The sequence below is a fragment of the Melozone crissalis genome, unplaced genomic scaffold, assembly GCF_028551555.1.
Source record: "Melozone crissalis strain CALT ecotype California unplaced genomic scaffold, PUWL_Pcris_2 ptg000013l_1, whole genome shotgun sequence".
Lineage (NCBI taxonomy): Eukaryota > Metazoa > Chordata > Aves > Passeriformes > Passerellidae > Melozone > Melozone crissalis.
In genome coordinates this window covers 54,176,516-54,188,869 of record NW_026535791.1, presented here as the reverse complement: position 1 = coordinate 54,188,869, position 12,354 = coordinate 54,176,516, and the positions used below count along the sequence as shown (strand labels likewise).

General features: G+C 34.4%; 1 protein-coding gene across 3 annotated transcripts in view; it reads right to left on the bottom strand.

Moving 5' to 3' along the window:
* Positions 1 to 12,354, bottom strand: part of STS (steroid sulfatase) — a 106,745-nt gene that overhangs the window by 18,084 nt on the left and 76,307 nt on the right. For all 3 annotated transcript variants that reach the window (XM_054271834.1, XM_054271833.1, XM_054271835.1), the window contains exon 9: positions 10,350 to 10,471. In XM_054271834.1, coding sequence (XP_054127809.1) covers positions 10,350 to 10,471 — 122 coding nt within the window. The remainder of the gene's footprint in view (positions 1 to 10,349; positions 10,472 to 12,354) is intronic.

Sequence of the window (12,354 nt, the reverse complement as noted above, 5' to 3'; positions counted from 1 at the left end):
TTACTCTTGTGCTATGATAAACTCATTAATGAACTTTGAAATATTTCCCGGAAAAAACCTGAAAACTGTCAAAGTTTAATATCTAATAGAATTTAGTTGTAAAAGAACTGGTAATTTTCACTAATTTTGAAAAATTCAAATGCCAAAATCCAAATATTTCAAGCATCATAATTCATTTTTTAAATAGATTTAATTTTATTATAATCCCTATTTAAAGTCACATAATGTATTTTCTGCCACTAAAGAATGCATCAGATTACTAATATTTTCCTTACTCAAAACATAAAATTAGAGAATGAAAAATAAAATAAAATGTATGAAGTTCTAAAGTTTTCCTTCAAAGTTTAATACTGACCATTGCAAAGAGGACTCAAAAAAATTTACATGTCTCTGTATTTGTTTTGAAAAAAAGTCAGTTATATAAAGCCTCAGTTTCAGCATGACATAATAGCTACATTTTTCTCTCTCATTTTCTTGATTCTACCTTTGGTCTTCTTATTCTGATCAGCTCGGTTAGGACAAAAACTTCCATATGATATTAAGGTTTTTTAGGAAATTTCCAACTTTAGGGCAAAACTTCCCTCTCACAGCATAACTCATCTTCACTTCTGTGAAACCTGTATTTGTCCTCATACTTTCACATAAGCTCATGCCTTCACAGCATACATACAAATAGTCCTCACTGAAAAAACTGATTTTGTCTAGAAAAAACGATAAGTTTTATTTAATCTCTGGATTTCTTGTAAGTTGCTTTTTGAAAAGTGACCTGAATGTTCAAGAGCTCCAGTTGTTTCTGAATCATAAAGGTATATGGTCTTAGGGCCTCTGGCTACAGCTGAAAATTGGTTTTAGTAACACTTACATTGTTTTTCAGAGTCAAAAAACCATTGTCAACTAAAAATACTACAAGCAATTCACCATTCAGTATTATAGAGCTATCAGTGTCATCCTCTATGGGTGTAAGTCAAAAATCTTAAACTTTTATATAATATTTATGAATTATAATTGTGTTTGAGTATTAGGCTTTGAGAAATCAGATACTAAAACTATGATCTCATATAGAGCATCTGATACATATATATATATTAATAAAGAAATTGTTTTAGCTTCTAATTTAGATATGTTGCATAAAACAGAGAGGGTTATCCTACAGCACAGCAAATTCCATTTTTTTATCAATGCTTTAAAACCCACAGTCTACCTACAGTAGATAGGAATTGAATTTTTCCATAAAACAACAATGTCTGAGACAGAAAGGTAACAGCTGATAAAAGCAAACAGCAATGTAGCTGCAACAAAATCCCATTTGCTAGAGTGGGATAATTTGAGAGATGAAGAAGCAGAGAAAGTGCATGAAAGTGCCTCCATGACCAGCTGTGGGATAAAGTGGACCTAGACCGTGATGGAACGAAAAGATTTGCAGTTCTAAGGCACCATGGTCATGAAGAACTAATGAATCCTAATTTCAGTGTTTCCCAGAGCATCCTAGAATGCTCTAAAATGCATTAAAAGAAATTCCAGAGTTTTGAGAAAACATTTTCAGAGAATAAGTAATTTTTTCACTCAGATAGATTTATTTACTCATACTTTCTTGTCTAATACTTCAGTGTTGTATTTTCATACTGCTAAAGTCAAAATCTACATTAAATCATTTATACTTTGTTATTACCTCTCACTAATTAGCTTTATGTTTATGTATCATAGTACTGTTTTAGCAGCTTCACCAAGTGATTAATTAACAATGTTGGCTTTTGGAAGATAATAAAGTACTTGGAGCTTGGCATTGGATAGGAATGGGAGGGGAACTTTGTTAAAAAACCCACCAAACAACCAACCCACAACAACCAACCCAAACAAAACAACCCACCAAACAACCAACCCACAACAACAAAACAAAAACAAGCAAACAAAAAACCAAATTCATGTGAATCAACTAAAACCTTTCAAAATTTCAATTCTGCAAAGAGCTAGAGTAGAAAATTCAAAGTGCAATTATCAACAACACCGTAATCAAGGTATTGGTTTTGAGTCCACACTATAAAGCTTTGTGGCTAAGTAGTTTTGCTGTCAAGGATATGAACTAATGCTAAGGTAACTATAAGTTTTTAAGACTGAGATTCAGTCTCTATTTGTCACCAAACAGGACCATACAGAAAGATAACACTTTCAGACTGAATAACTGCCTGTAAATATCCTATGGCATTGAAGAGAGCCCAGATAATATAATTAAATTAATCTTGAAGACTCTATGGAGTCTTGAAGACTCTACTCACTGAGCAAGTGAGATGATTGATTATCTTGCTTCTGTGATATAATACCATTTAAAAGTTAATGTTCAACAGACAGGTAACAGGTTGTACATGAAAAATTAGCACACACTTGGTAATGACAAAATTATCTTAAGGATGACTAATATTTCTTAATACTAAAAGGGTCACCCTTTCTTTATTGCATTAGTGCTAATTCAAAGAACTAAATTTTAATTATCTTTATTGAGGTTTTATAGTCTTGTTGACTTTTAATGTTGTGAGTGAGCCATGATTTCTAACTTCCTCCTTGTACTGTGAATGCTAGAAACCTACTGTGCTTTAAAATGTCAGTCTTGAAGAGGACTGAGGAATTGAGTCTCAGAAATGTTCACCTTACAGACCTACAATCACGAGACCATAAAATTCTCCTGAATACAAGTGAACTGCATCTGAAGAATTATTTTCAATAAATTTGGGGTTAAAACTTTGAATAAATGTGAAAAATGTCACAATGTGCAGGAACCTATTTTATACTATTTCACCTAATTTGCTTTTCTACTAGGAGGTAATTGAAAGAACTATGATAAAAAACTACAAGTGAAATGTAGTCTCCTTCAGTTTCAAAAAGCTTTCATATAAATCCACTACAAAATTTCTCTACTAAGGATGACACAACAAGTAACAAGTTATAGAAATCTGTTCGGTGTTTTGCTGTGTTTTTTTTTTTACTTTTAGTTTTAAGAAACTGTAAATGCCTAAAGAAAAGATACTTGAAAAATTCAATGTGTTACATACCCTCTGATATTTTGAGACCACATAAAATGGTCTGAAAGCAACAAAAAGACCACTCTTTGTACTGAGATGTGAGCTTTTCTTGGGTTGATAACAGTTTCAGTGATTACTGAGTAATTCTGCTTGTGTTTTCTGTCCAAAGTACTGAGCAGAACTTAAATTTAGAAGCAATTACATGAGTACAGAGTGCATGTCATTCACAGATTGCACACTGGCCTCCACCATAGTATTGCCCAAGTGCACCGAGCCTGCAAACATTCACTGCTTTCTTCTAAATTTATTCCTTCTGCCTTTCATGCCAGGGTCTTCTCATGCCATACTGAGAAGTCACCTCACTATTGACAGTCAAGTTTCCAGGGAATTTCTCTAATAAACATATGGTTTGTTTTTTTTTCTAGGAGTAATAATATGAGGTTAGAGGCTGTGGCACACAGAATACTCCACGTGGGTTGTGCATGCATTAACTACTTCCCTTGAAGAACATTGCCTAAGACAACATATGCCATTTGAATCCGACTTTAAAATTAGGATGAATCAGCGCTATGTTCTGAATGTAACATGCAAAATGCTGCAGGCTCAAATCCAACATTGAGCTAAAGATAGTTTTGGAAGTGTATTGCTCCAGATATTGTTAAAGACTCACTTTTAATGTTACTTGGAATGCTGAAATTAGTTTTTGAAAGTTGCAGAGCATTTTTGCCTAGTATTTTATGTGGTTGTTGTTTTCACTACTGCTAAGTTTATAAATAAATAAAAATATATCAGACAGTTGCTCTGACTCAGATACCTTTTTGTATTTAAGTGTTATCTGTGGAGTATACAGAAAAAATCCGTTAAAATTTATCTTTTGTACACATCACAAATGCATGACAAAATATTTGACAGCAAACCATTAAACTTGAGGTTTCAATAGCACTAAATTATCTACTTTAAATGCTTTTGCCATTATAGGATCACTGAAACCTGTCTACCTCTTTTAGTATTCACTAAAAACATTACTAATTTAGGTCAAGATATTTTGAACTCAATAGACCAGTATGTTACAGTTTCTATTTTTATATGAAGAAAAAGCATTCTGATATGACCACTGAAAGTCTGTGTGCATAATGCAATGTCAAGGGACATTTACCATGGTCCTTCACTGGGGGAACAGCCCTCTAAGACAAAAATGTCCCAGAATCAATTTTAATACAATTAAAGAAAAAGTCTATTCTTTCTAGCTGGAAATCTAGAATTTTTGTGACAATAGGAAAGTTTTACTCCTTTAAATGTTTATTTCTATTTTATCCTTTCTCATCTGTTATCTTCTGAGAAAAGATACAAGGCTGGTGTGGTAAAAGATTGGATAGGAAAAAAGATGTTTCTTTGTAAGGAAACAAAATGTTTGCTTGACAGCAGTGGAAGCCACATGGTAGTATCTCTCCTTGAAGATGTTTTGTGAAAGAAGAAATTTCTGGATCAAGCTTTCAAGCTTCTATTAAGTATTCCTTCATTTGTACTGTTAAGCAATGAAAGCAACTGTTAACTGTTGGCATTATCAGGGTCAATGTGAGCTTTACTGATCTGTAACAACATCTTCTAAGTCCTTCGTTCCCCACAGAGAAGGCAAATAAATCATAAATGGAAAAAGCTCCTCAGAGAAGCAAGTAAAAAGAATAGGAAGAAGTTAGGCACGGGTATGGGTTCTGCCAATGGGTCTTCTGTGTATGATAAGCACATCCCACATCATACAAATGAAGATGCTGTAGCATTTTTTAACACTATGGTAAAGAACACACTAAAAATTTTCCTCTTTAATTACTAAGAAAGTAATAAAAAAGAAGCTTATGAGGCTTTAGAGAATGCATGATTTGAAATTTCTTGTTTATATTCAGAAAGTGGAAGCAATATTAAGACAGATCTTTAAAATATCACGTACTTAGGAAAAACTCTAATACTTTCCAATTCAGAGCAAAGAGAAGTGTTCATTTACTTTATGGATGTCTGCATAATTATATTTCTTAGCGGCACTAAGAGGACCAAACAAGGAAGGACAGGCAGTTTCAAGTGTTTTTGCACCACATAACACTCTCAAATTTCCCTTATATACACATTAATGCTAGACTGTGTATATACACATTATATACACACTGTTTGCTAGAGACAACCACTGGATTCACCTACCCTCACAATGAGAACCAGACTGCAATAAAACAACATTTCAAGCTGGTTCCAGAGCTTTTTTAGAAGTTTTCCAGTTTCTGTAACTTGCCTAAACTCCAACTCCTGTGTTTTTTGTCAGAGTATAATATTGTGCTCACAATCCAGTGTTTTAAGCATATGAATTCATTTTACAGTTTTAAACTATTAACACAATGTGATGTTACAAAAAATTAAGTTAAGAATGGCACTATAAATAATGTAAGCCCCCTTAATTTATAAGGTAACCCTTACTACCCTTTAAGGCATGAACAACATTGGGCTTTTGAGAGGTAAGGAAAAGTGGAAGGTATTCCTCATGTCTAATTCCTTCAAAACCAGGTCCATTTTAACGCAATTTCACAAGAAAGGTTGTGCTTTTCCAAACCAGAAATTGTTACAAAATTATGCTTCTGAGAAGATTTTTTATGTTCTGTCCTCTCTTTATTATGACTCCAATGTTTTTAGTCAAACTAAATCTGGAGGAACCTCTTAAAAAACCCAAAACACTATTCTGGTAAATTTATCCTATATGTTCAGTCTGAAAACTGCAAACCAAAATATTTCTCTATCATTTACTTTTTATTTGTTTTTCACCTTCAATTTTTACAGCTGAAAATGTAGAAAAATGACTAGGAAGCGCCTATAATCCCTAGCCATAAAAAAAAATATGTCTCATTAAATACTGTTGGATGCTGGAGAATATAGCAACAGCCAGGAATCAGAATAGCTTTGAATTCAGTGATACTACAGAGAAAATCCCTCACTGGTGAATTTGGCTGAAATAATTTCAGAAATTGAGGTAGTTCACAATATTCAAGAAGATCACTATAAACAATAATTGAAATGTATCTTATTTGTTAATTGAAGCAAAGTGGGAAATTTCTATATAAAGCTTCTCAGTGAATTTCTACTGTCTTTAAAAGTCCTTATATTTGCACAATAAGGTAGTTTGGCATTGCAATGTAGTCTGCTTCAATGGAACTTCCCATAGAAAATCTCCTTGTCTTTTGTTTACTGAATGACATATTCCACTGAAAACTAAATACATTTTGAAATAGAAAAAGGGAAATGCTGCTAGTAAAGTCACTCTAGCATTCATCAGAAACATTATTATATTTTTATCAGTAGTAGGAAAATACTGTGAAGACCATTATTTTTTTATAATGCAGACTGCATTGCATTATATTTCTCAATATTTATTATACAGCATTACAATATATTTTCTCCTTATCAAATCAAAATTTTGCACACAAGCAGTGCAACTTGAAAGATGAATTTCATTCAACTATAGATTTGCTGTGTATCTGATTAATCCTCTCCTTATAATTAAGTTGTCATAGCAATGCATTTTTAGTAGTACTGATTCATATGCCAGTAATGTTCTGGAGACAGTGCTCTTGGTAATTTTTTAGCACTCAGTTATGCTAAATTATAAAGTTATCAAATACAAAAGTACTGGTCAACTTGCTCAAGCAGAAGAACATGTGATCAGACTTAAAACTTAAAACAGGCCAAAGTATCATGTGGCATACATTGCAGAAAGCAACACAAAATTTTGGGTGGCTCAGCTCAAGAAAGTAAAGGCAGATCCTACATCTGTTTCATTTTCAATATAAATGCTTAATGATTAAAAGAAAATACTCAATTCTTTAAAAAAACAAGGTGATTACACCCTACTAGGAAGAAAGAAAATGTAGTGGTTTTTTTTTCTAAAGGTGTTACTTTCATATATTGGTACTTCTGTGGTATACCAGGCAGCTGTGCAGAAAAAGTATTGATAATGGGAAATCACTTTACTTTTTTGCATGTCTTTCCCTCTGTATTTTTGCCAGATACATTACATTACAAACATTTATAAGCTTTCAAAACAACAGAAAATCGTCCTTCAAGGACTAGGACTATATATCTTGGCTGCTTCCAAGGTAATTACAGCAAGTTGGACTCAATGACCCTTCCATAGAGTGGAAGGATGTGGGTCCTTTCCAACTCAGCTTATTCTGTAACTCTGTGATTCTGTGAAGTATCAGCATGCACAAGTCTGTGAAAGCAAAAAAAAAATTGGCCTGATATTTAATTCATTTTTTAAAATTCAGAATGTGAAGGATTATGTGCATTATTTTCTAGCATGAGGTAAAATGTGAGTCAAAGTGACATGAAGAAAAAATGGTGTTAGCTTATTTCTGTGGCAGAGAAAGAAAAAGAAAAGAGAAAAAAACCTCAGGGATTATTTTCCTCACGACTCTCTAGAGAGAACAAGGTTTAAATTCTGCAGACTTTTTTGAGAAGATCATTGCACAGCACACATCCTCTAAAAGCTCCTTCAAAGGACTGATCAAGGGGAAAGTACATTGTGAATGCAATAACTGATCTAACTAATATAACTTAATGAAGATGTGTATTGATTTGGTTATGAGGAACTCTTAGCCTCCAAATGTATAAATGCAAAATGGTAATTGTTCACTCTGAAGTTTCTGACCTTCCCTGAATGATGTGAGAAACCTGACTGCTTAACTCAGACTAGAATCTTGCAAGCAAAGGAAAGATGTGCAACCACCAAAAATTTAACATACACTACATTTTCCTGTTTCATATATATATATAAAAGAGTCAAAAATTAAACCAAAAGAAGGGGGTCTGGACTGAAGCACAGTGAAAATCTAATGGAGTTGAGAATCTAATGGACAAAGATGGAGTTACTAAGGGAAGTATGGGGTGATGGAGTTAAAAAGGGACCAAATAGTTAGGCAGAATTTAGCTGAGGATTTCCTGAGGATCAAAGCTAATACTACACTTTGAGCATCTAGAAAAAATAGTGGAATAAGCAAGCTGTCACTGATATGCAAATTGAGACTTCCCAGAAAATAAATATAGTAAGAAATCTCATGACAGATGCAATAATAAGTGCATACACACAGTATATGTACCATTACCTTGTACCTTAATCAATAAACACATACATCACATTTTCCTTAACTGTTGTAAGCTTTCTCTTCTAAGCTGTTGTTGCTTTATTCTTCAAAAAGTGCATCTTTGAAATGAATATAAATTTCATGTTTAATGAAGGAATGAGCAGTCTAGTTGGACATTTGGGTTAGGGCCCATTACCAGAGAAGTGCAGAAGGTGCTGAAGGGTGTGAAGCCCTCACAGAGGACTGGTACATAAGACAATAGAGAGGAATACCTGGCTCTTATCTACTCTCACTACAATGTAAGCTGACAAGGCAGAATATCAAAAGACCTTTGTGCTTGTTTTGTGTGGAATAGAGCCAATTTACTTCACAGTAGCTAATATGGGGCTGTGTTTTGCATTTGTGCTGAAAACAGTGTTGTTAACATGGATGTTTTATTTATTACTGAGCAGACAAGGCTCTTCTGCCTCTTGCCCCACCCCACCAGTGAGTAGGCTGGGGATGCACAAGGAGCACTTGGTGGGAGCACTGCTGGGACAGCTGACCCCAACTGACCCAAGGCATATCCAAGAACAAATGACAGCATGTTCAGCATAGAAAGCTGCAGAAATAAGAAGGAAGGATATTCAGGGATATTGAGGGACACTTGCTTTCCCAAGTCACCACTATGTGTGATGGAGCCCAGCTTTCCTGGAGATGGTTGAACACCTGCCTGGTAATGGGAAATAATAAATTAATTCCTTATTTTGCTTAGCTGACAAGTGTGGCTTTTGCTTTATCTGTTAAAATGTCTTTATATCAGCTAATGAGTCTTCTCACTTCTGCCCTTCCAGTTCTCTTCCCCATCATAGAAAGAGACACAGAATGGCTCTGTCAGTCTTAGTTGCTGTCTGGAATTGAACCACAACAACCTTCTGTACAAAAGCCAGCCCATGGTTATGAAAATGTCATCACCAGGTTCTGAGTGGGCTTTATCTTTTGAATGCCTTGGAGAAAGGATGAATCACACTCTACATTGCTGTTACTCATCAAGTAAATGCAGTAGACTAGTCCCCCACTGTTGCTCATATTCATTTCCCATCACATTCCCCCTTCAGTGAATAATAAAGATGACTCTTTCCTCAGACAAGGGTTATATCATCTTGCAAAGGTATATGTTTGAGAAAAAACAGCTTCTTTGCCCACTTCTCTAATGATGCAGAATAACTTCATCCAACAGCAGATACAAAATGGTTCTAGATCTGATTGTTTGGTTCTTCCCTATGATTATTTATCAAATGCAAGACATAGAGGCACAGTAATGGTAAATAAATATTATATGTAATATTTCCTTTCTCCTAGTTTAAAGTCTGAGACAGGTAGAGAGTCAGCCTACAGATGACCAAGAAGACAGAGTTTCCAAGTACTTTAAGTTTGCATATTAACTATTAAACAAGTCCTTTCCCACAACACTTAAATAAAAAAATAATTTAAAAAATTCTACATCAAAGCTTGCTTTGGATCATTTTATTTTGAAGCTGTAACACAAGTCATCACTTTCAATGTCAACTGAGGTGGGACAAAATGTGTGTTTCATTTCATTCAGCACAGAGATTTTTATAGAAAGGGATATATGCCTTGGTTAATGTGGAAGGTGCTACTAGAAACAGTGAGCTGTTTAAAAAGAGCAAATCAGTGAGAAATGCTTTTTTCCTTGGCCTACAAAGTAGAATTATGTCATTCATAAAAAGCATGAAAAGGGACTCTATATTACTATATTCATTCATTGGATAATTATGACTTTGACTCAGGGATTCCTCTACGTTTTGTTATCTGACTAACAAAAATGGCCAGGCTGACATCATACTTTTGCTGTTATTCAGCAAACCATCCTATTACCTGTGCATTTTTAGGACAATGTAAGTGTCAACCTTGACTACTTCATTCTGTTACACAGACTCTCTCTCATGAAGGTTTTAAAAAAAGGACATTTTCAGATACCATAGATCTCAGTATTGCATTCATATTCAACATTAATACATAACAACAAAATAATGTCAAACAGTAAAATGGTGAATAGGAATGTAACAGCAAAGACAAAAGTGAAGGAGATGGAAAAAGGCTAGATATTTTAAACAACTTTTTTGTTACTATAGCCTAAGGCTTCCTCCTGGTTCTTTTCAAGCTGCAATAAAAATTATATTAAATATTTAAAATGTGAACAGGCAAGTTTACTTACTGTTTCCTGGGTGCCAGCGTACTGCATTTAAATATGCATTACAGTAATGGAAGAGAAATTCATGCTTAGATTGAGTAACTTCTCCTTGAACTAAAGGTAGCAGATCATGTCCATCAATAATCCTGAGTAAGAAAGCATTTAAAAATCAATAAAATAACTCAAACCTCACTTTTCTATAAGATATGATAATTCTGATCATCTGCTGCTTAAAAAAACCCAAGTCTGAATGGCCACCTCCAATTGGTCAATTGGAGAAAAACCTTCAGGTGCTCTTCTCCTTGATGTTTACACTACCTAAGGAAACATTTTTACATTTTGCCATTATGAATAGTTCTCTCAACTCTTTTTTTTTCACTTCTGAGAAAGTGAACAGACATAAGTGAATAAACTGCTACAACACAGTCCTTCACATTCAAGTGTTTGGGAGTAGTCTGACTGAAGTAACCCTAAAACTAGAGAAAATATGTTGTTCTGTGCTAGCATCCCCAGAAGTAGTGGTAATACCTCTGTTCAGTATATTCTGTATGCCAGAATTTAAGACAGAAGTGATAATTTCAAATTTGAAAATTTACTGTTTAAATATGCATTTATCAACTACACACACACACACACACACACACACGCACATATAAATTCTCTAAATGCTGCTGGACAATTTGATCATGCTTTGAAGGAGTCAGTCAATTTACATAAAAACTGACTTATAAAATAAGCAAGACTTTTAGCTGCTTCCCTATATTAAACCTTTGAATTGCTGACATCAGCTGGGGAGAAATCATAGTCTGCATTTTTGACCTTGTATGAATTACAATATTTTCAGTAAGTCTTATCGGAAATTACTTTTTGCTGATATAAAAATCAGCATGTAATTCTTTCTCAAGCATTTTGAGCTACAAACCATAAAATTGTTTTGAAACTTATAAAAAGTTTTAAAAGGTCTATGTTGATTTTCATTACCTTTACATACATGATCATTTCATTACCATTACATAAAATATATGGTAACTACTGTGGTGTAACTACTACAAGACAGGTACTAAGTTTACTTTTTTAAGTTGCATGTGATTGAATTCTTGCCAGCAATTGTATGCAACAAAGCCATTCAGAATAGGACTTTTCTCAAATGATGGGCAGGAAAACTTCCTGGAATTTTGAAAGCTATCTTGTCTGATAATTGCCATCTGGGTGAATTCCTGTGTGCGGGGGTCTGTTAAAATAGAATCTTTCCCACTTTTGGTTTTTCATGTTCTCTTGCCTGAGTAACAGGCTCGTCTTGCAAGCTGGCTCATTAACAGATGCATGCCTATTGAACACCTTCTGTTCTAGAGCCTGTTGATGGGGAAAAAGGCATCTCCAGAAAAATGTCTCCAGTACTCTAGCATTGCTTCAGCTGCTGGATTCAGAGGAATACATGAGACTTCGCTTTCCAATTACTAATTTATTTTCTTTAACTAGGAGCATCTCTTCCATTCCTTTTCAACTTGCTTTCTCACAGTGACAGAGTATTAATTATATTAACTTCTCTTATTTCTCAGGAAGAATTCAGTGGAGCTAAAAGAACCCAGCTGCTGGAACAAAAGTACTTCAAGCTATTCTATGGCCTAAGATGAAACAGTACTTATGGCATCAGTCTAGCACAGAAGAATCACAGCGGAGCAACCTACAAGTGGAAGTTGCACAACTATATTTGAATTTCTACAAAGGGGATCAAAGAAAACATCAGTACTTAGTATTCACTCAAGCAATATGAAAACAAAATGCAATAGATCTGCCACATAAAGAACACTCAGAACTTCTGAGGTTCGACAGAATTACTACTTGTAGAGCATCTCTCAGGACCAACCTGACTAATTTTTAATGTCTTAGACTTGTCCTGCCCTGCCATTTCCTTCAAACACTCAATGAATAATCATTAGCAGAGTGACTCTGCTCACCAGTGGGCTTCCCCATGTGGATTCTTGATGCTTTGTGCTCAAAAGCTGTTTGTGAGTCATCGATGTGTTCA